This window comes from Oncorhynchus masou, chromosome 24 (genome assembly GCF_036934945.1).
Source record: "Oncorhynchus masou masou isolate Uvic2021 chromosome 24, UVic_Omas_1.1, whole genome shotgun sequence".
Taxonomy (NCBI): Eukaryota; Metazoa; Chordata; class Actinopteri; order Salmoniformes; family Salmonidae; genus Oncorhynchus; species Oncorhynchus masou.
In genome coordinates this window covers 68,774,341-68,795,739 of record NC_088235.1, presented here as the reverse complement: position 1 = coordinate 68,795,739, position 21,399 = coordinate 68,774,341, and the positions used below count along the sequence as shown (strand labels likewise).

Genomic DNA, 21,399 nt, shown 5'->3' with positions numbered 1-21,399 from the left:
AGGCTCTCGAGTCTGCCAATGAGGATGTGGTGATTGACAGAGTCGAAAGCCTTGGCCAGATCAATGAATACGGCTGCACAGTAATGTTTCTTATCGATGGCGGTTAAGATATCGTTTAGGACCTTGAGCGTGGCTGAGGTGCACCCATGACCAGCTCTGAAACCAGATTGCATAGCAGAGAAGGTATGGTGAGATTCGAAATGGTCGGTAATCTGTTTGTTGACTTGGCTTTCGAAGACCTTAGAAAGGCATGGTAGGATAGATATAGGTCTGTAGCAGTTTGGGTCAAGAGTGTCCCCCCCTTTGAAGAGGGGGATGACCGCAGCTGCTTTCCAATCTTTGGGAACCTCAGACGACACGAAAGAGAGGTTGAACAGGCTAGTAATAGGGGTGGCAACAATTTCGGCAGATCATTTTAGAATGGGTCCAGATTGTCTAGCCCGGCTGATTTGTAGGGCTCCAGATTTTGCAGCTCTTTCAGAACATCAAGTGTTTCAGGGAGCGTTTTACAGTGATGAGTGGAGGTCGTTTGACCGCTGACCCATTACGGATGCAGGCAATGAGGCAGTGATCGCTGAGATCTTGGTTGAGGACAGCAGAGGTGTATTTAGAGGGCAAGTTGGTTAGGATGATATCTATGAGGGTGCTGTGTTTAAGGCTATGGGGAGGTACCTGGTAGGTTCATTGATAATTTGTGTGAGATTGAGGGCATCAAGTTTAGATTGTAGGATGGCTGGGCTGTTAAGCATGTTCCAGTTTAGGTCGCCTAGCAGCACGAGCTCTGAAGATAGATGGGGGACCATCAGTTCACATATGGTGTCCAGAGCACAGCTGGGGGCAGAGGGTGGTCTATAGCAGGTGGCAACGGTGAGAGACTTGTTTTTAGAGAGGTGGATTTTTAAAAAGTAGAAGTTCAAATTGTTTGGGTCCAGACCTGGATAGTAGGACAGAACTCTGCAGGCTAACACTGCCCCCTTTGGCAGTTCTATCTTGTCTGAAAATGTTGTAGTTTGGAATTAAAATTTCAGAATTTTTGGTGGTCTTCCTAAGCCAGGATTCAGACACAGCTAGAACATCTGGGATGGCAGAGTGTGCTTAAGCAGTGAATAGAACAAACTTAGGGAGGAGGCTTCTAATGTTAACATGCATGAAACCAAGGCTCTTACGGTTACAGAAGTCGTCAAAAGAGAGCGCCTGGGGAATAGGAGTGGAGCTAGGCACTGCAGGGCCTGGATTCACCTCTACATCGCCAGAGGAACAGAGGAGGAGTAGAATAAGGGTGAGGCGAAAAGCAATAAAAATTAGTCGTCTGGAACAGAGAGTAAGAGGTTTCTGGGGGCGATAAATTAGCATCAAGGTATAATGTACAGACAAAGGTATGGTAGGATGTGAATACAGTGGAGGTAAACCTAGGTATTGAGTGATGAAGAGAGAGATATCGTCTCTAGAAACATCATTGAAACCAGGAGATGTCATTGCATGTGTGGGTGGTGGAACTAATAGGTTGGATAAGGTATAGTGAGCAGGACTAGAGGCTCTACAGTGAAATAAGCCAATAAACACTAACCAGAACAGCAATGGACAAGGCATATTGACATTAAGGAGAGGCATGCTTAGTCGAGTGATCAAAAGGGTCCGGTGAGTGGAGAGGTTGGTTGGGGGTCACGGCGATTTAGACAGCTAGCCAGGCCATCGGTAGCAAGCTAGCATAGGATGGAGGTCTGTTATTAGCCACCTCTTGCGTTCCTTAGCCACCTCTTGCGTTCCGTCAGTAGATTAATGGGGTTCCGTGTGGTAGAGGGGATTAATCCAAATCACACAACAACAAAAATAAAAACAATAGATATAGTTATAGAGGCCCAAGAAGAAAAAATAATAATAATAATAAAAATAAATAAATTGTCCGATTGTCTATTCAGATAGCAGCCGATAAGACAGCTAATGTTTAGCAGGTCGCAGATGGGCGTTCAGGTAACGTCGCGACGGAGGAGCCAGCCGGATAACTCCTTCGGGTAGATAACGTCGGCAGTCCAGTTGTGGAGGCCCGGTGGGGCTCCGCATAGGCAGTAAAACGGGTCCGGATAGGTGACTGCAGCTCAGGAGTGATTGATGGAACTCTTCAGCTGGCTAGCTCCGGAATAATTGATGTTTGCTCCGGAATCGACGAAAGCAGATAGTCACACGGATAGCAGCTAGCTAGCTGTGAAATCCAGGTATGAATGTCCAGAGTTAGCAGTTGAAATCCAGGGACATGGAGAGAAAAATTAGTCCGGTATGTTCCGTTCCGAGCTGCGCTGCGCCGTACAAAACTGGCAATAGATTTTCGAGCTAAAGGATAGCTGATGACCACAAACCGTGGTTAGCTGAATACTAACGATTTGCCAGTAAAGAAGCTAACTAGTTTCTGAACTAGCTTCTGATTAGCTTCTGGATTAGCTTCTGACTAGCTCCTGGCTAGCTTCTGGCTAGCTTCTGGCTAGCTTCTGGCTAGCTTCTGGCTAGCTTCTGGCTAGCTTCTTGGAGGATTACAGATTTGAGGTAAATAATACTTTTTTATAAATATAAATTGGTGAGGCGGGTTGCAGGAGAGTGTTTTGAAGATGAGTTTATGGAAAATTAAAAAAATGTATGTAAAAAAAGTTGTAAATATATATATACACGGGACACGACAAGAAGAGGACAAAAGATGTCTGAACTGCTATGCCATCTTGGATGAACAACAGTATCTGTGCAGTATTTGTGCAACAGTATCTTCTAAAATCAAAGAGGAATATGCGAAGCATGAATATGTTAGCTACATGAAGTAGCATGAAGTAGCTAAGAGAAAACATTCAACGAAGCCAAAGATTATAGTGTCCCTAGGAAACACTTTGGATCCTACCCTGTCACAATAACTCCTCCCTGGCATTTTCATTCGGTGTCATGTCAAAAAACACTATTTAAAGTGCCCACTATTATATTATAACTATAGAATTAGAATAATCATTATATTTACATGATTCCAACAGTTCACCCAAGTGTTTTGCTCTTTTTTGCAATTGCAACATTTGGTTAAAAATAAAGCCTAAATTGTTTGCCCATATCATGCAGCCCTACTTGGCAGTGTGGAAATGATCTCAAATGAGTGCAGGAAATGTAGAAATGTATGAAAATGCAGGAAATCATTTTTAGTTTGAAGTTGAACTGAACAGTATAAAACAATCAGAATGGAGAAAGACCCTTTGAAATCACTTAGAATGGTTGTGTTGCCACCCTGGGGTCACGCACTACTCACAAAACATAAAATGCTGTCAAACCGTCAATTTAAAAAAATATATGTGATATGATACTTTGGCCATTTCGCCCAACCCTATTTTAACTCCCCCTGGTCCAGAGGAAGCTGGTGATATATCTGACCAGTGATTGGGCGGGGGGGGGGGGGGGTGATCGATAGTTACATTCTTTTTGGATGATATTACATCGATATATCACTCCATATTTCACCCTAACTCGTGCCAATTATTAACATTTGCTAAAGTGGGTAGCGTTAGCTAGTGCTAGTTGTCTGAGCTGAAACTCCAGTTTGTTTTATCCAAAAGCATGTTCTCCATCTTTTTAAATAGTGAGCCGATAACTCTTCAGTACTTTTTTTTGCCTGACTGATCAAAACTTGTTTTCTCATGCTTTCTCTTCTCTCTGCAGCAGACATATAGTGAGCAATATCAAATTGCAATACATACAGTATCGGCACCGAAGGATCATGATAGTATCGCATCAGGTCAGCGCTACCAGTGACCATGACACACACAATTAAAGTACATCATCATTGGCTACAGGCCTAGTGTTGGTTGGCTCCACCTAGTGCCACTGAACTAAACTAGGGCACATTTTTATATATGTATGCACCCAGCAAAAATACTGGACAACAGTTTGGTTTGTGGGCCGAAGCAATTACTTTTCACCCTAGTTCAACTCCTTGGCAGGGAAGAAAAGCGTTGCCTGGCATGGCTTTACCTTTCTGTATAGAGAGTAAGAGCTTGATGATAAGCTGCCAAGATGAATCAGGTGTGGTAGCGCTAAGGGGACAGTGGTTTTCAAACATCTCCTCGGGGACCCCCCCCAGTGCTAGCACACCTGATTCAACTTGGCAACTTATCATCATCAAGCCCTTAACTAGGTGAATTGTAAAACATCTGGGAATCCCCGAGGAGAGGTTTAAGAACCACTATGCGTTCGGATGGGCCAGGTGGAGATAGAGTTACAGTTTAATGGGAGTAAATAGGATAAATCCCTACCTGTCCCCCCAGCTGTTTCATGAGAGGTTGTAGTTCACTGAAGAGGTCGTAACCCTGGTGGAAGAAGGTCAGGTGGGCGTACATGAAGGACAGCATCTACGGACAGGAACATACCAATCAGAGACGTCGTACACGAGGCAAAAGACATGGGAACAACAGTTAAGTTTATATGGTTATTTTCATAGAAAAACATATTTACCGATTTGAGGATTTCCGATCTTCTCTTAGACTGGAGTACATTGATCTGTGTGGGTAGAAAGAAAAGCTCACAGTTAGATTGGGTCACCAGTGTGTGTGTATCTGAGAAAAAGAGTACTGTACTAGTGAAATGATCGAATCAAATACTCCTCCTAGTTCACGCCAATGAACTTCAAATGCATTTAAAGTTAATTGGTTCCCATTAAATGGGCATCATGAATAATGTATAATTAGCCAGAACTACATCACTATAGATGTTGTAGGAACTGGATAGGTAGAAGCAGGCCCTAGGAATGGGATAGGTGTATTGCATCTACTCAATTCTACTCTCCTCGCTTCTACTAATGCTTTTACTTTCTTTCATACATCTGCAAAAGCGGAATGGTTTGAGACCAGTGGAAGGTTGTTTTCAGGCTGGGCAGTTGAGAGGACATTGAGCAACTTAAAGAACTGTGTCCATGTCAATTGATAAACATCTAAATGTTCCATTATAGCTGCTAAGGAAGTTGTTGTTGACATGCTGCGGACTCTCATGTGGAAAATAATAACATATTAAAATGTGGAACTTCAATGGAATGCCCCTTTAAAATCAGCCTTGCTTTCCGGGCTTATAGATTTTCGGAGCACTTGATTGATAGCAGGCGAGCTCGATACCGCACTACCTCTTCAAGGGGAAGGCTTTGATAAATTATTGGGCAGCCCTTGCAGAACACTGCTGTTATTGTAAAACGTGCATGCTAGTATGGTTGCAAAGGGTCGGACACTTTCCAGGAAATTTTCCATGGGGAGTTAAGCCCTGGAATTTGGGGAAATTTGCTTAAATTCAACAACTTTGTGGGATACACAAGGCAATTCGAGGTCTTGTGGTATATTTTGGTTAAAATATCCCCAATTCAATGGAATTGCAACCCCCTGCATGCATTCCTCCATCATATGTGAAGTGCACTCTTCCATCACATGTACAGCTGATTCTTGAGCCCACACTACCTGTTTGAGCCAAGGACTACATGCTTTCTGGTAAGTTTTGATTACAATATTGGGTAGGGTGAATATATTTTATAGGAGATACATGAGTTTTTGTTAACTAGTAAACAGTAGCCTACAGCAAAATCTGTTTAAATAATGTTTAACTTGTTAACCATTTCTGCTAGTTAGTTTTTACAACCATGTGGGGTTTAGCTTGCTTGAGCCTGCTAACTGAAGAGTGTTTTTTAATCTTAAAAAGGAGTTGTTTAATCTAACTGCTTAACTATTTATCTGTGCATGGAATTGTATTTAGTTTTTTTTAACATTTTTTTTCTAATCTTTACAGGAAAATGCCAGGGGCACTATCTGATGTGAGACATTTAGCTGAAGCTAATGAAGGAAAAGCTGTGTACATTTGCAAATACTGTGCCAAATAATATGTGAAGAATGCAACAAAGATGAAGAATCATCTGGCCAAGTGCATAAAGTTCCCTCAGCGCTCACAACAATCAACCTCTGACAAAAGGCTCTCTACTTCAATTTGAGGTGAAAATGATGAATCAGACACCATAACGATAGCAACAGCTCATGGTCCTCCTGGAATCAGAAGATTTTTTGACTCAATGGAGAAATGTAGTCAGAGAAATGCTGACCTCTGATGCTCACAGTCAATGTGTATTGGAAGAGATCTCTGAATGTTCTTCACCCAGCATTCACCTCTCCAACCAGACATGCTTTATCTACTCATTTGCTGGATACAGAGTTCCAATACTGTATGTATCCAATACTTATGTCATGCAATAAAATGCAAATGAATTACTTAAAAATCATACAATGTGATTTTCTGGATTCTTGTTTTAGATTCCGTCTCTCACAGTTGAAGTGTACCTATGATAAAAATGACAGACCTCTACATGCTTTGTAAGTAGGGAAAACCTGCAAAATCGGCAGTGTGTCAAATACTTGTTCTCCCCACTGTATGTTGAAAACATTTTTTGTGAGATGCAATGGATCATTGGGGATCATTCCATATTCCCTTTCTTTTGTTGTTCAGTAAAATCATCCCATGTGATGAATCATCTCATTTAATTAAAGTTAAATTCGCAACATTTTTTTTTCTTCTATTGGAAGTATTTAATCATTTGCAATTATGTATACTTATGATAGAAACATAAAATTTTTACCCTGTCTCCATATGATATGGTAAATATATCGAATGCAAAAAATATCTACATTTAAACGGTATTAATATAAATTTGCATACATTTCTGTTAATTCACATATATTCCTGTTAATTCCCACAGAAAGTTTCCACCTATTAATATTCCCCAAAATGTGCAACCCTATGTGCAAGTAAATGCAGTCCACTTCCCCCTTCACAGCAACACTATGAAACCCAAGCTATAGCTAATGCTAAGCTGCCTGGCCCCCTTATCAGCCGACATGACCCATTCATCATCATTGCAGCCCAGGAGAAGACGAGGCAATGAAGGTACGGCTGTATACATGACTACTCTCCAATGTGAAAGGTCAGCTTAGCAATCGGGGGAACATAGCACAAACTGTAGAGTCATATGGGTTTGACAAGCTAGGAACTTCAGAATAGTATTCTATAAGGCCTAAAACACTTTGAATCTATCAGAAGAAGAAAAAAAACTGAGGCTCCGTGAAAATGTATGTTCGTGTTGGACCTGTAGACGGAATATACCCAAGTGTTAAGCCTCTAATCAGGGTCTGTATGGCATTGTACGGACATAATTGATAGTTGGCCTTACTTTCAGGCTACAGCCTTTCAAAGATGCTTAAAGAAGTTTAACATTGGAATGGGGGGTAAACTCACCCTTGTGCCAGACCACTCACCATACGTAAAATGCTACTGAACAATAGTGGTCACCAACCCTAGTCCTGGAGAATACGGTCTAGTGTTTCAGACTAACACTGTCACACCTGATTAAATCAATCAACTGCTCAGCAAAATCTTGATTAGCTGAACCAAGTTTTAGAGCAGGGCTGAAACAAAAACATTCACCCCAATGTTGCTTTCCACGACCGTGGTTGGTGAACCTCAGTTTGTGTTTAATTCTTCATAGAAGGATAAAGTTATCCCTAAGAAACTGATCTGAGGTCAGTTTAAGGATGTTAACACTCTAAAGTTAAGGATTTCTAAAGTAAGCTGATCCTGGATCTGTACCTGAAGGACATAGTCGAGGACGATGTGGCGGAAGCACTTGCGTGTGGCCGTCAGGATGTTGGTGGCCTCCTCCACCTCGTGCTGCTTGTTGCGCGGCACCTGGGCATTCTTAGTCAGCGCCGCCTCCTTCTCCTCGCTCACCTTGTCAAACTGCTTCTTGGACTCTTTGAACTTACGTAGGTCCCTAAGGGCGGGAGGTGAAACATAAGAAACAGGTATGATAATGAGGAAGTCACACCTCTGCTAAATCTTTGTCAATCTAATAAAATAAAAACTTCAAATCCAGGAGTATAAGACCTTTCTCTCAAAGGCATTCAATTGTTTCTTTGTAGTCATGTTTTGGTTGTATGAGTTGTATAGAGAAGGTTTTGTGGTTTTCACGGTTTGAAAAACAACCAGAGCAAGTGGCTACAATCGCATAAATCGCCCAAATACCGGTAAGCAAGAAGGATCCCATTTCTGATTCGCCTTTCTGAGTGAAATGAAGCCACTCACAAAGCCGAAAACAAGAAATGGGAAACATTGAACAAACAATCTAGCGAATTAGAGGAAAAAGTATATCATCTATTTAAAGGTCTTCTCAGTTTATTAGGTGTATGACTAAATTTATTTATTTTTTTACCTTTATTTTACTAGGCAAGTCAGTTAAGAACAATGACAGCCTAGGAACAGTGGGTTAACTGCCTGTTCAGGGGCAGAACGACAGATTTGTACCTTGTCAGCTCGGGGATTCAAACTTGCAACCTTTCGGTTACTAGTCCAACGCTCTAACCACTAGGCTACCCTGCCGCCGCAATGAAGGGAAGCAATTGCCCTAAAAATCCAATTTCCCTCACAAATGTGTCTACAAAAGGCTTTGGGGGTGATTTGTAACCAGCAGTATCATTTGACAAAGCAATTAAAGACTTTTTGGAAATTTGCCTCACATGCACCCTGACACAACTTCCAAGTGGAATACAATGTTAAAGCTTGAATCATTTGCTTGTGTTCGCAATGTGAATTGTACATTTAGAATGAATTGGCACAGATATGAGGACACTATTTACTCCAAACGGAGGGACAAAGGACACAACTTAAACTCAAGTGCCCACATCTTGTTCTTTGGCGTGTACTGTTTGAGTGAAATAAAGACACCTTTGGACCACAGAAGGAGGAGTGAGTAATTGTTTGGGAACATGGTTTTGAGCTCTTCATTTATAGGGCAGAATGCTGATGTAGGAGTTTAGCCCGTGTGTGGTGTGGGCAAAGGCTGAGGCAGCGGGCTAATCCTGCATAATGAAATAAATTAGGTTTCCCTGCAGGCTTAAACTCTTACATAAACTGTCTGGGAAAATGTGGGTGCATTAGCTAATAGGTTAGGAAACATTTAGAAGCTGTACTTTTACACACCCTTTAATACTGAGCAAATAATATAGTATTCCACAATGCGTTGCAGACCATGTGTCATCCCATCCTTTATCGTATCGGATACATTGCCGCCGTTCGCCTCATACATATTCATGTGCTGTTTGTGTGACTGAGATTCCTCCTTGTGCTATTGTGCTGTGTGAATTTATTTATGTCATATCCTTCCTTAGTTATTTTAGTCCTTGACCATGATCTATCACAAATCATTTGAATGTTGAATAGAGACACTGTCCATTGTTATTGTGTAAAAAAAGAATACAACTAGCAGTAATATGACGAGGGAGCATTCATTTTGACCTACTTACTCCTTCACAAAAGTTAGAAGCTGGGTCTTGACTGATCGCTGGGCCTGGTCAAACAAAATCTATAAGGAGAGAAACATGACTGATTAGTACTTTATGCAACCGGGTAAGTCAGTCAGTCACAAGCTTTTCACATTTTAATTATTACAAGCTGAAGTGTGTATGAAACAAATTTCTTTACAGGGAATGGTGTGTGTGTTCTGCAAGTTAGCACCTCTAACCAGGGTGTGTATCTTTACTTCAAAGGTAGGCTCACAAAACACATTAAAAAAATCAGCACAGATCGGGCTGACTTTGGGCCTTTCAGGAGTACTTTTTTAATGCACACCAGCACAACAGCCTACTGGTTTCAGCTAAATAATGACATGCTGTGTTGCTAACTAGTGAGAATGAACACAGCATCAGAAACATCGAAGATGAAGCCCTCAGTGTTGTGCCGAGATCTTTGTGGGCTATACTCAGCCTTGTCTCAGGATGGTAGGTTGGTGGTTGAAGATATCCCTCTAGTGGTGTGGGGGCTGTGCTTTGGCAAAGTGGGTGGGGTTATATCCTTCCTGTTTGGCCCTGTCCGGGGGTGTCCTCGGATGGGGCCACAGTGTCTCCTGACCCCTCCCGTCTCAGCCTCCAGTATTTATGCTGCAGTAGTTTATGTGTCGGGTGGCTAGGGTCAGTTTGTTATATCTGGAGTACTTCTCCTGTCCTATTCTGTGTTCTGTGTGAATTTAAGTGTGCTCTCTAATTCTCTCTTTCTTTCTCTCTCTCGGAGGACCTGAGCCCTAGGACCATGCCTCAGGACTACCTGACATGATGACTCCTTGCTGTCCCCAGTCCACCTGGCTGTGCTGCTGCTCCAGTTTCAACTGTTCTGCATTATTATTATTGGACCATGATGGTCATTTATGAACATTTGAACATCTTGGCCATGTTCTGTTATAATCTCTACCCGGCACAGGCAGAAGAGGACTGGCCACCCCACATAGCCTGGTTCCTCTCTAGGTTTCTTCCTAGGTTTTGGCATTTCTAGGGAGTTTTTCCTAGCCACTGTGCTTCAACACCTGCATTGCTTGCTGTTTGGGGTTTTAGGCTGGGTTTCTGTACAGCACTTTGAGATATCAGCTGATGTACGAAGGGCTATATAAATACATTTGATTTGATTTAAGCCTGCTGATGCAGGGCCAGACAATATGACTGGAGGGCCCGTGCTCTGGTGACAAACAGATTCGGCTCTGTGCTTTAAGGATCATGTGCTCGGGTTAACGCTGAATGGCAAACTATAACCATCAGTCAGCTGATCTCACTGCAGGCTCCAGTGTTGAGTCACAGTCTTAGATCTGTGGCCCTCAGGGGTTTAGGGAGTATAGAGAGGAAGAAGGACACTAAGAAGGGACTAGGGAGGTCTCTCCAGTGATGAGTCAAGGTCTCAGACTTTAGTGCAGGGGTATTCAACTCTTACCCTATGAGGTTCAGAGCCTGCTGGTGTTATGTTCTTCCTGTTCTAATTGCACTCACCTGGTGTCCAATGTTGATATTAGTCCCTGATTAGAGGGGAACAATTAAAAAATGCAGTGGAACTAGCTTCGTGGTCCAGAGTTGAGTTTGAGGGATCTAGAGTTTAGGAAAGCATTGCTTTTTTAATGTATTACTATTATTTATTTATTTATTCAGGGAAAACCCATTGAGTCCATGGTCTCATTCCCAATGGTGCCCTGATCACAACAATACAACAACCAATATAATGTAAAACAAAACAGCAATCAATACAAAACACAAAATGACAGTTACAGTCCTCAGCTACTAGGTCCTCAATTAAAAACACCCTAAACTGCCTGAGTAGCACCTGAACATCTAATTGTAATGAGTTTTGCAAGTTGTTCCAGCAGTGAAGCACATTAAAACTAAAAGTGGTTTTACCCGAGGAACCTCAAGGGGTAACCAACCCTGTGAACGGGATTGGTAACTGATTTTTCATACTTCAACAACGAAGTTAGGTAACTCGGAAACAAAAAGGGAATAGTGAAGTGATCTATGGGACATTAAATGAGGACCAGCCAACCTTTTGACACAGGATGCAGTGATGAGTATTAAAAATGTCACCTGTGAAAAAGCGAAGGGTGCTATGGTAGACGGCATCCAAAGGTTTAAGAGTAGTGGCTATGTAAAAAAAAAAAAGCCCACTTTAAATCTTTGCTTTTTAACTAACCCATCAGTATGTTTTTTTTTAGGCGTTAGATCCTTGTCAATCCAAAAGCTCTGATATTTATAGGCGGGAACCCGATCGATGGGAGAACCATTAAATTAATAAATACAGTGGGGCAAAAAAGTATTTACTCAGCCACCAAGTTGTTGTTGATCATTGCTCGACCGCCATTTTCAAGTTTTGCCATAGATTTAAGCCAATTTAAGTCAACACTGTAACAAGGCCACTCAGGAACATTCAATGACGGCTTGGTAAGCAACTGCAGTGTATATTTAGGTTATTGTCCTGCTGAAAGGTGAATATGTCTCCCAGTTTCTGTTGGAAAGCAGACTGAACCAAGTTTTCCTCTAGGAGTTTGACTGTGCTTAGCGTTATTCCGTTTCTTTTTATCCCCCCAAAAAAACATTCTAGTCCTTGCCGATGAGTAGTATACCCATAACATGACCTGGCCATCACTGTGCTTGAAAATATTAAGAGTGGTACTCAGTTATGTATTGTGTTGGATTTGCCCAAAATATTTTTATTCTTGACAAAAAGTTCATTTCTTTGCCATTTTTTTGCAGTATTATTTTAGTGTCTTATTGCAAACAGGATCCATGTTAAGTCATAATTGTATTCTGTACAGGCTTCCTTCTTTTCACTATGTCATGTATGCTAGTATTGTGGAGTTGATCCATCCTCAGTTTTCTATCACAGCCATTAAACTCCAACTGATTTAAAATCACCCTTGGCCTCATGGTTAAATCCCTGAGCAGTTTCCTTCCTCTCCGGTAACTGAGTTAGGAAGGACGCCTGTATCTTTGTCATGATTGGGTGTATTGATACACCATCCAAAGTGTAATAATTGCACCATGCTCAAAGGGATATTCAATGTCTGCCTTTTTTTTTACCCATCTACCAATAGGTGCCCTTCTTTGTGAACCATTGGAAAACCTCCCAGGTCTTTGTGGGTGAATCTGTGCTTGACATTCCCTGCTCGACTGAGGGACCTTACACATAATTGTATGTGTGGGGAACAGGGTAATTTAAAAATGATGTTAAACACTATTATTGCACACAGAGTGAGTCCATGCAACTTATTACGTGACTTGTTAAGTCCATTTTTACTCCTGAAATAATTTCGGCTTGCCATAACAAAAGGGTTGAATACTTATTGACTCAAGACATCTCAGCTTTAAATTGTTATTAATTTGTAAACATTTCTAAAAACATAATTCCACTTTGACATTATGGGTTATTATTATCAGATTATTATAATCTCAATGTAATCTATTTTAAATTCAGGCTGTAAAAAGATACTGTATAGCACACCAAGTTCTGTTTCACATCAAATGTCGCCTTACCGTGTGATAGTTGATCATCTCCTGCAGACTCTCGGCAAACTTTGTGAGACTGGACTGTGGGAGGAAAAAGACAAGTGTAAAACAGAGATAAAGTAAATAAATATGTACAGACACATGGGATAGAACAGTTCTATGTAAATCATTGGTCTCAGAGTAAAATGTATTATCCATAAATTATACACCTATCCATCAATGTAAAATAGTCCTATTGTATGAACTAGTAACGACACACACCGTTATGAGCGACAGGGTATCATAAATACTGAATTCCAGACTAGTAAAACCTACTAACAGTGACTGAGGTATGTGTATGAGGAAATGCTCTAGTGCAGGGGTCTTCAACCTTTTCTTGCCCAGGGACCCCCATGTTAGATGTTAAGAATTTTCACGTCTTGTCTTATCTGATAAATGATAATGGCAAGGAGAAGTAATCAACATTTTAAAATGGACAGATTTGGTAGATAGTTTCATTATTTTGGCCTACCCACATAATTGGAACATAGCCTATTAGCTTGAAAAATTTATATTCAAACATATTGACGCTAAATGCCGACGTTTAACTGGTTAAACAAAGGTGAGCTATTTGTTGGCAAAAATGTATGGCCACGCCAAGAAAGCTTCGTCGTGCCCTGTAGTTATGGGTGCTTTTTCAAAGCCTGTGTCATAGACTCCAATGAGTATAACTTGCTCAATATTAGGAGTTAAGAAATAAAGTTGACATCATTAGAAAGAAGACAATTATAAAAAATATACTTTTTTTGCAGACCCCGGTTGAATACCATGCTCGTGTGCTGCTATGCCACTTTAACCATTTGAGCAACAATGGTGCCTTCAGGGAGAATTTTTCAACAATAAGGACATTCTTTCAGAAAAATGCACTGTGGCTGAACTTCAAGACCCAGGAAGTAAAGGAAATATACAAAGGAGCGGAAATGCAGGCCACTCAACGCAAAAATGTGAGGAGCCCCACAAGCCTAAAAGGGACATAGAAAACCGCTGGTGTCCTCAACTAACAGTAGAAGCGGTCAGTTTTGACTTGCGAAGCTCAAGCTAGGTTACTGTAGCTCTTTTACCTCGATGACGTCATCTTTGGTGGAGCTTGCAGCAAGCTCGCGGATTCCATTGACAAACTGTTTATTGGCAGTGTTGTAGGCCTTGCCGGCATCGATCATCCCGATGCATAGCTTCACCAGCTAGAGAGGAGAGAGAGAGGGATGACAGAAGTGATTAATGGATGAAATAGTGCTTGCTTTCCATGCCATCCCTTTAGGACACTGTTCCGTGTTCTAACACTGGAAATGTGTTCCTGACAAAAGATAGCAGTTTGATACATAAACAAAACAATTCAGGTTTGAAAATGAAACAGCTGTTTGCTTGTGCAAACATAACTTCATCAGAAATTAGCTACCAGTAATTAGACTAACAAGCAACCCTCTACATTTAACACTTTTTTTTGACTCATTGCGGGCAGACATAATTCAATGTTAAGTAATCCCACAAACACACCCTGGACTTTATTCATGCACTCCCACACAAGAGTAAGCAAGGAAGCGGAGAGGCTAAATGTTCCGCTATGGTCTGTCTGATAGCTTTAGTGCTTACGAGAAACAGCCTCACTCCATTACATGGTCTATGACCAAAAGTGAGAGCCTTTAGTAGAGATTCTGTGGTTTAAGGTGAAATTGGACCGGTTTATATGCCTAATTTTCAAGGACACTTGTGATACCTTTGCTTAGTCAGCATTTCTCCCCTGAAGAAAGCTGCTCACTTCCCTTACTGCCATCATTGACTGCTGCTCACAAATAGGGTCGCTACGTTACCACCACACCTGCAGTCACGAGTCATGACCGCAGTCATATTCCACCTGACCGTTGAGTCACGGTAACTAGGCTTCTCCAAAACCGAGCTCTGATGCCGCTGATGGTCATTAGTAGCCTACCCAACTTGCTAACGGCCAGTTGCTAATGGCCTGGTGCTCAGTGCTCCATTGTCCCTCTAATCACTGAAATCAATGCAAATTAAATCGAAATTCAAACACTTCATGAGAACCTTGGCATTTAGAGTTCGAGCAGAATATAGGGTAACCTGTTGCGCAGCAAGAGCCAGCTCCTCATAGCTAGTTGATATATGGAATGAAATAAGTGATCCTATAAGCCCATAATGCTCAACATTTCTATAGGCTATGCAATTGTGTGAAAAAACAATAGTTTTGATGGACTATATTAAAAATCATAGTTGCATGTTTCATGTAGCCTAGCCCATACATAGGCCTATATGTTTTGATAAGATTTGTATCAAAACTAAAGTGGCCAAATGCCTAAGCGCATAGGACCCCTGGAACAGTGTTGGAGCGCCCAAGCCTACAGAGCTTAGCGAAACCTATGTTCTGATAATCTCAGTCATTGCGCAATCGTGTGTGAAAACAGAGTTGACTGGCCACTATTTTAAAGAGGTCCCCAGCTTTCACGTGCTTCATTTCCTGCAATACTACACATTTGTCATAGGGTGGAGGCAAATGTTTGCAGTTTTAAATGTGATAACTAATTATCAAATGGGCCCCACCCCGGTCGGTAATTCAACCATGCTTATTACATGTTTAGATAGCTGGCTGCTAGACTAAGTTACCAATCTAAAAAACAAATGCTGACATGGGCTATTTAAGTGACTGCTGATGCACAACCAAATTTGAAATTGCACCTTGTGTAACAGTACAGATGAGACCCCGACTGAGTCGCCCCCCTCCAAAAAGAAATGTTGTATTGGTCCGCAGGTCTACAAAAGGGGGACCGCCAATTGCCCATCCCTGATTTAGACAATATCACCATAGTAAATTATCGTAATGAGGGGATGTTATTGTCTGAATTTTATTTACTTTACATCCAAGGGGAAATGTGCTTCAAGAGACTTATTAATATTGGCCCAATAAAGCCTGTGTTGTTTTGATAATCAACTTGGCTGTGTGGGGGGCTTTCTCTATCTCAACGGCAAGGCTTAGTTTCTATGAAAAGACTGAACTTTAGCCTCCTATTCAAGCCCCCCCCCCTGCTGTCACACCAACCCCATCTGGAGCAGATCCTTCCACTACAATGCAACAGGGAAGTGACACCAGGATATGGAATAAGTCAGATACATGATGACCAAAGGGTGGGAGACTAGAACAATGCAGTGGCAATCACAGGAGATCCAGGATCAGTGAGTGAACTTGCAAAAAATAAGTTCCATAAATAAATTCCACCAACAAACCATTGAAATACTCCAGTAACTGGCTGCAGGGTCTTTATAGACCTACCAGTGGGATTTCTTCACACCTTTCTTATGTACATAGCTTCACAGTTTGAGACTCTCACCGCATCACTCGGTGTGATCTCGTACTGATCTCAGGCCAGTTATAGGGGACCGAGACACAGGGTTTTTATAAACAGGGAGTGGTTCATAATGCAAACAATAGGATTTCCATCATCTTTGCTCCAAACTAGGGTTGGGCAGTATCCAAATGTTTATATTGTATTAATGTCCTCCTCTCATCCCAGGATTTATGGTATTACCGTACTAGTACACAAGGAGCCGCTAATAACACAAAACTCCTTCTTACTGATTCGGCCACTTAATTAGCAAGTTAAACCAAATACACAGCTGGACTACTTTAAAATAATCACCTGACTGGCTCAACTGTTCTGAGGAACTACGGTAAGCTTTATAATGTAAAATAAACAGGTCAAATGAAGTATGCAATCAGATTTAACATATTGCTCAACTTGACTAAGTAGGCTAGCAACAAATATTCTAATATATAAAAAAAGGTCAAATAAATAGTTTTGAAAAACCATCCTGTGGCTTTTTCTAAATACCCTTGTATGTGTGGTATACTGCCCAAGCCTACTCCAAACCCAAAACGGGACCCTACTCACCTTGTCAAGTTTGGACTCCAGTTCCCCGACATCCCCCTCCACCTCCTCTACAGTGGCCCTATGAGGAGAAAAACAACACATTTCAGTCACTCTACTGGCAGAAGGGGCTGCTACATTTCAATAGATAAAACAGTCAATGGCAAACAAGCTACAAGGGAAAATGAACAATCGATAAATTGCTTGCACTGGAAGGTGAGTCAGACTGAAATGAGCATTCCACGTGAAGGTGGGGCAATGCGTAGGACCAACGAAGAAAGGAAGCGCAAAGCAGAGGAAGACACTTTCTGCCATTTAATCCACCTAAGTCCAAACCGTTCCAAAGTTTTGGCTCACTTAGAAATGTCATTGTTTTTGAAAGAAAAGCAACATTTTTGTCCATTAAATTAACATGATATTGATCAGAAATATGGGGTAGACATTGTTAATGATGGAAATGACTACTGGAAACGGCAGATTTTTTCAAATGGAATATCTACATAGGTGTACAGAGGCCCATTATCAGCAACCATCACTCCTGTGTTCCAATGGCACATTTTGTTAGCTAATCCAAGTAAATCCTTTTCAAAGGCTAATTGATAATTTGAAACCTTTTTCAAGTATGTTAGCACAGTTTAAAATAAATAAAACTTCTTAGACTAGTTGAGTATCTGGAGCATCAGCATTTGTGTGTTCGATTACAGGCTCAAAACGGCCAAAAACAAAGAACTTTCTTCTGAAACTTGTCAATCTATTCTTGTTCTGAGAAATTAAGGCTATTCCATGTGAGAAATTGCAAAGAAACTGATGTAGCAGAACTTATGTAGCAGGCGAAACCCAGAGGAAAAAACATTCATATTTTTTATTTTTTTGAGGTCACTCTTTTCAATGGGTTTTCATTGGGAATCCAGATTTCTAAGGGACCTTCTTGCAGTTCCTACCGCTTCCACTGGATGTCACCAGTCTTTAAAAATTGGTTGAGGTTTTTCCTTTGTGTAATGAAGAAGTAGCCCTGTTCAAAACCAGGGTCAATTCAAGTGTACTGTTAGATAGAGGCGCGTGACCAGAAAGGTAGCATCTTCTTGCTTTTTCTTCCTGTATTGAACACAGATCATCCCATCTTCAATTTTATCGATTATTCACTTTTTAAAAATACGTAAAATTGTAATACAAAAGTAGTTTGGCAAAGTTTAGAGGTAGCTTATTTTGTAGTTACGTTGCGCAAGTTTGAACCGGTGTTTTTCTGGATCAAATGCGCCAAATAAATGGACATTTTGGATATATATCAACGGAATTTATCGAACAAAAGGACCATTTGTGATGTTTATGGGACATATTGGAGTGCCAACAAAAGAAGCTCGTCAAAGGCATGATTTATATTTTTATTTCTGTGTTTTGTGTCGCGCCTGCAGGGTTGAAATTTGTTTTCTCTTTGTTTACGGAGGTGCTACTCTCAGATAATAGCATCGTTTGCTTTCGCCAAAAAGCCTTTTTGAAATCTGACATGTTGGCTGGATTCACAACACGTGCAGCTTTAAAATGGTATCTTACATGTGTGATTTCATGAAAGTTTGATTTTTATAGTAATTTATTTGAATTTGGCGCTCTGCTTTTTCACTGGCTTTTGGCCAGGTGGGAAGCTAGCGTCCCACATATACCAGAGAGGTTTTAAATAGTACCCGCAAAACACCAGTCTCAATGTCCACAGTGAAGTGGCGACTCGGGGATGCTGGCCTTCTAGAGAGTTGCAAATAAAAAGCTCTCTTTGAGACTGGCCAATAAAAAGAAAAGATTAAGGTGGGCAGAAGTACATAGACACTGGACAGAGGAAGATTGGGAAAAAGTGTTATGGACAGACGAATCTAAGTTTGAGGTGTTCGGATCACAAAGAAGAACATTTGTGAGACAGAAATAATGAAAAGATGCTGGAGGAGTGCTTGATGCCATCTGTCAAGCATTGTGGAGGCAATGTGATGGTCTGGGGGTTCTTTGGTGGTGGTAAAGTGGGAGATTTGTACAGGGTAAAAGGGATCTTGAAGACCGAAGGCTATCACTCCATTTTGCAATGCCATGCCATACCTTGTGGACGGCGCTTAATTGGAGCCAATTTCCTTCTACAACAGGACAATGACCGAAAGCACAGCTCCAAACTATGCAATAACTATTTAGGGAAGAAGCTGTCAGCTGGTATTCTGTCTATAATGGAGTGGCCAGCACATTCAACGAATCTCAACCCTATTGAGCTGTTGTGGGAGCAGCTTGACCGTATGGTATGTAAGATGTGCCCATCAAGCCAATCCAATTTGTGAGAGGTGCATCAGGAAGCATGCGGTGAAATCTCTTCAGATTAACTCAACAAATTGACAACTAGAATACCAAAAGGTCTGCAAGGCAGCATTTGCTGCAAATGGAGGATTCTTTGATGAAAGCAAAGTTTGAAGGACACAATTATTATTTCAATTAAAAATAATTATTTATAACCTTGTCAACGTCCTGACCAAGGTCCTTCTCCCCCAATTGCTCAGTTTGGCCGGGCAGCCAGCTCTAGGAAGAGTCTTGGTGGCTCCAAACTTCTTCAATTTTAGAAAGATGGAAGCCACTGTGTTCATGGGGACCTTCAATGCTGCAAAAATGTTTTGGAACCATTCCCCAGATCCGTGCCTTGACACAATGCTGTCTCAGAGGTCTACGGACAATTCCTTTGACCTCACGGCATGGTTTTTGCTCTGAGATGCACTGTCAGCTATATATACAGGTGTGATCCTTTCCAAATCACGTCCAATCAATTGAATTTACCACAGGTAGACTCCAATTAAGTTGTAGAAACATCTCAAGGATGATCAATGGGAACAGGGTGCACCTGAGCTCAATTTCGAGTCTCATAGCAAAGGGTCTGCATAATTATGTAAATAAGGTAACTTATTTTTATTTTTAATCCATTTGCACACAAAAAAGTAAAACCAGTTTCATTTTATCATTATGGGGTATCGTGTGTGTTTTTTTTTAAATATGATCCATTTTACAATAAGGCTGTAACATAAAATGTGGAAAAGGGGAATTGGTCTGGAAACTTTCTGAATGCACTGTGTGTGTGTGCGTGTGTGTGGTGTGTACATATACACATGAAGTCGGAAGCTTACCTTAGCCAAATACATTTAAACTCAGTTTTTCACAATTCCTTACATTTAATCAGAGTAAAAATTCCCTGTCCATGGTCAGTTAGGATGACCACTTAATTTTAAGAATGTGAAATGTCAGAATAATAGTAGAGAAAGATTTATTTCAGCTTTTATTTCTTTCATCACATTCCCAGTGGGTCAGAAGTTTATATAGTCAATTAGTATTCGGTAGCATTGCCTTTAAATTGTTCAACTTGGGTCAAACGTGTCAGGTAGCCTTCCACAAGCTTCCCACAATAAATTGGGTGAATTTTGGCCATTTCCTCCTGACAGAGCTTGTGTAACTGAGTCAGGTTTGTAGGCCTTCTTGCTCGCACACGCTTCTTTAAGTTCTGCCCACAAATTTTCTATAGGATTGAAGTCAGGGCTTTGTGACGGCCACTCCAATACCTTGACTTTGTTGTCCTTAAGCCAATTTGCCACAACTTTGGAAGTATGCTTTTGGAAGTATCCATTTGGAAGACCCATTTATGACCAAGCTTTAACTGATGTCTTGAGATGTTGATTCAATATATCCATATAATTTTCCTCCCTCATTATGCCATCTATTTTGTGAAGTGCACCAGTCCCTCCTGCAGCAAAGCACCCCCACACAACATGATGCTGCCAACCCGTGCTTCACGGTTGGGATGGTGTTCTTCGGCTTGCAAGCCTCCCCCTTTTTCTTCCAAACATAACGATGGTCATTATGGCCGAACAGTTCTTTTTTTTTCATTAGACCAGAGGACATTTCTCCAAAATGTACGATCTTTGTCCCCATGTGCAGCTGCAAAACCGTAGTCTGGCTTTTTTAATGGAGGTTTTGGAGCAGTGGCTTCGTCCTTGCTGAGCGGTCTTTCAGGTTATATCGATATAGGACTCGTTTTACTGTGGATATAGATACTTTTGTACTCGTTTCCTCCATCTTCACAAGGTCCTTTGTTGTTCTCAAATTTACTTGCACTTTTTGCACCAAAGTACATTTATCTCTAGGAGACAGAACGCGTCTCCATCCTGAGCGGTATGATGGTTGCGTGGTCCCATGGTGTTTATACTTGCGTACTATTGTTTGTACAGATCATTGATGTCATCACTATTATTCTACAATGTATAAAACAGTAAAAATAAAGAAAAATCCTTGAATGAGTAGGTGTATACAAACTTTTGACATTTCCAGGATGGAAAAACACTTTCCGTGTAAAATTAAATGTCAAAAACCAGCATGTAGAAAATATAAATGGGCCTGTATACTGTTTACATAATATTATCTTTGCAAACTATCAATCAGCAAAATAAAAGCTAGACAGTCAGGAAGAATCAAAAACTCCCAAAACAATGAATTTAGTATTATTGATTTTGTTATTTTGATTGAGCAAAATAGCATAGCATTAGACATGGCAAAATGCATAGAATTGCAGGAAACTAGCTTTTAAACTGCAGAAATGTCTCTCAGCTCAATGGAGAAATGTGTATGGTTGC

General features: G+C 41.0%; 1 protein-coding gene across 3 annotated transcripts in view; it reads right to left on the bottom strand.

Moving 5' to 3' along the window:
• Window positions 1-21,399, bottom strand: part of LOC135512531 (arf-GAP with coiled-coil, ANK repeat and PH domain-containing protein 2-like) — a 101,075-nt gene that overhangs the window by 47,084 nt on the left and 32,592 nt on the right. For all 3 annotated transcript variants that reach the window (XM_064934650.1, XM_064934652.1, XM_064934651.1), the window contains exons 2-8: window positions 16,787-16,844; window positions 13,952-14,071; window positions 12,879-12,932; window positions 9,342-9,400; window positions 7,630-7,813; window positions 4,474-4,518; window positions 4,275-4,370 (exon numbers count right to left, since the gene is read on the bottom strand). In XM_064934650.1, the coding sequence (XP_064790722.1) occupies window positions 4,275-4,370; window positions 4,474-4,518; window positions 7,630-7,813; window positions 9,342-9,400; window positions 12,879-12,932; window positions 13,952-14,071; window positions 16,787-16,844 (616 nt within the window). The remainder of the gene's footprint in view (window positions 1-4,274; window positions 4,371-4,473; window positions 4,519-7,629; window positions 7,814-9,341; window positions 9,401-12,878; window positions 12,933-13,951; window positions 14,072-16,786; window positions 16,845-21,399) is intronic.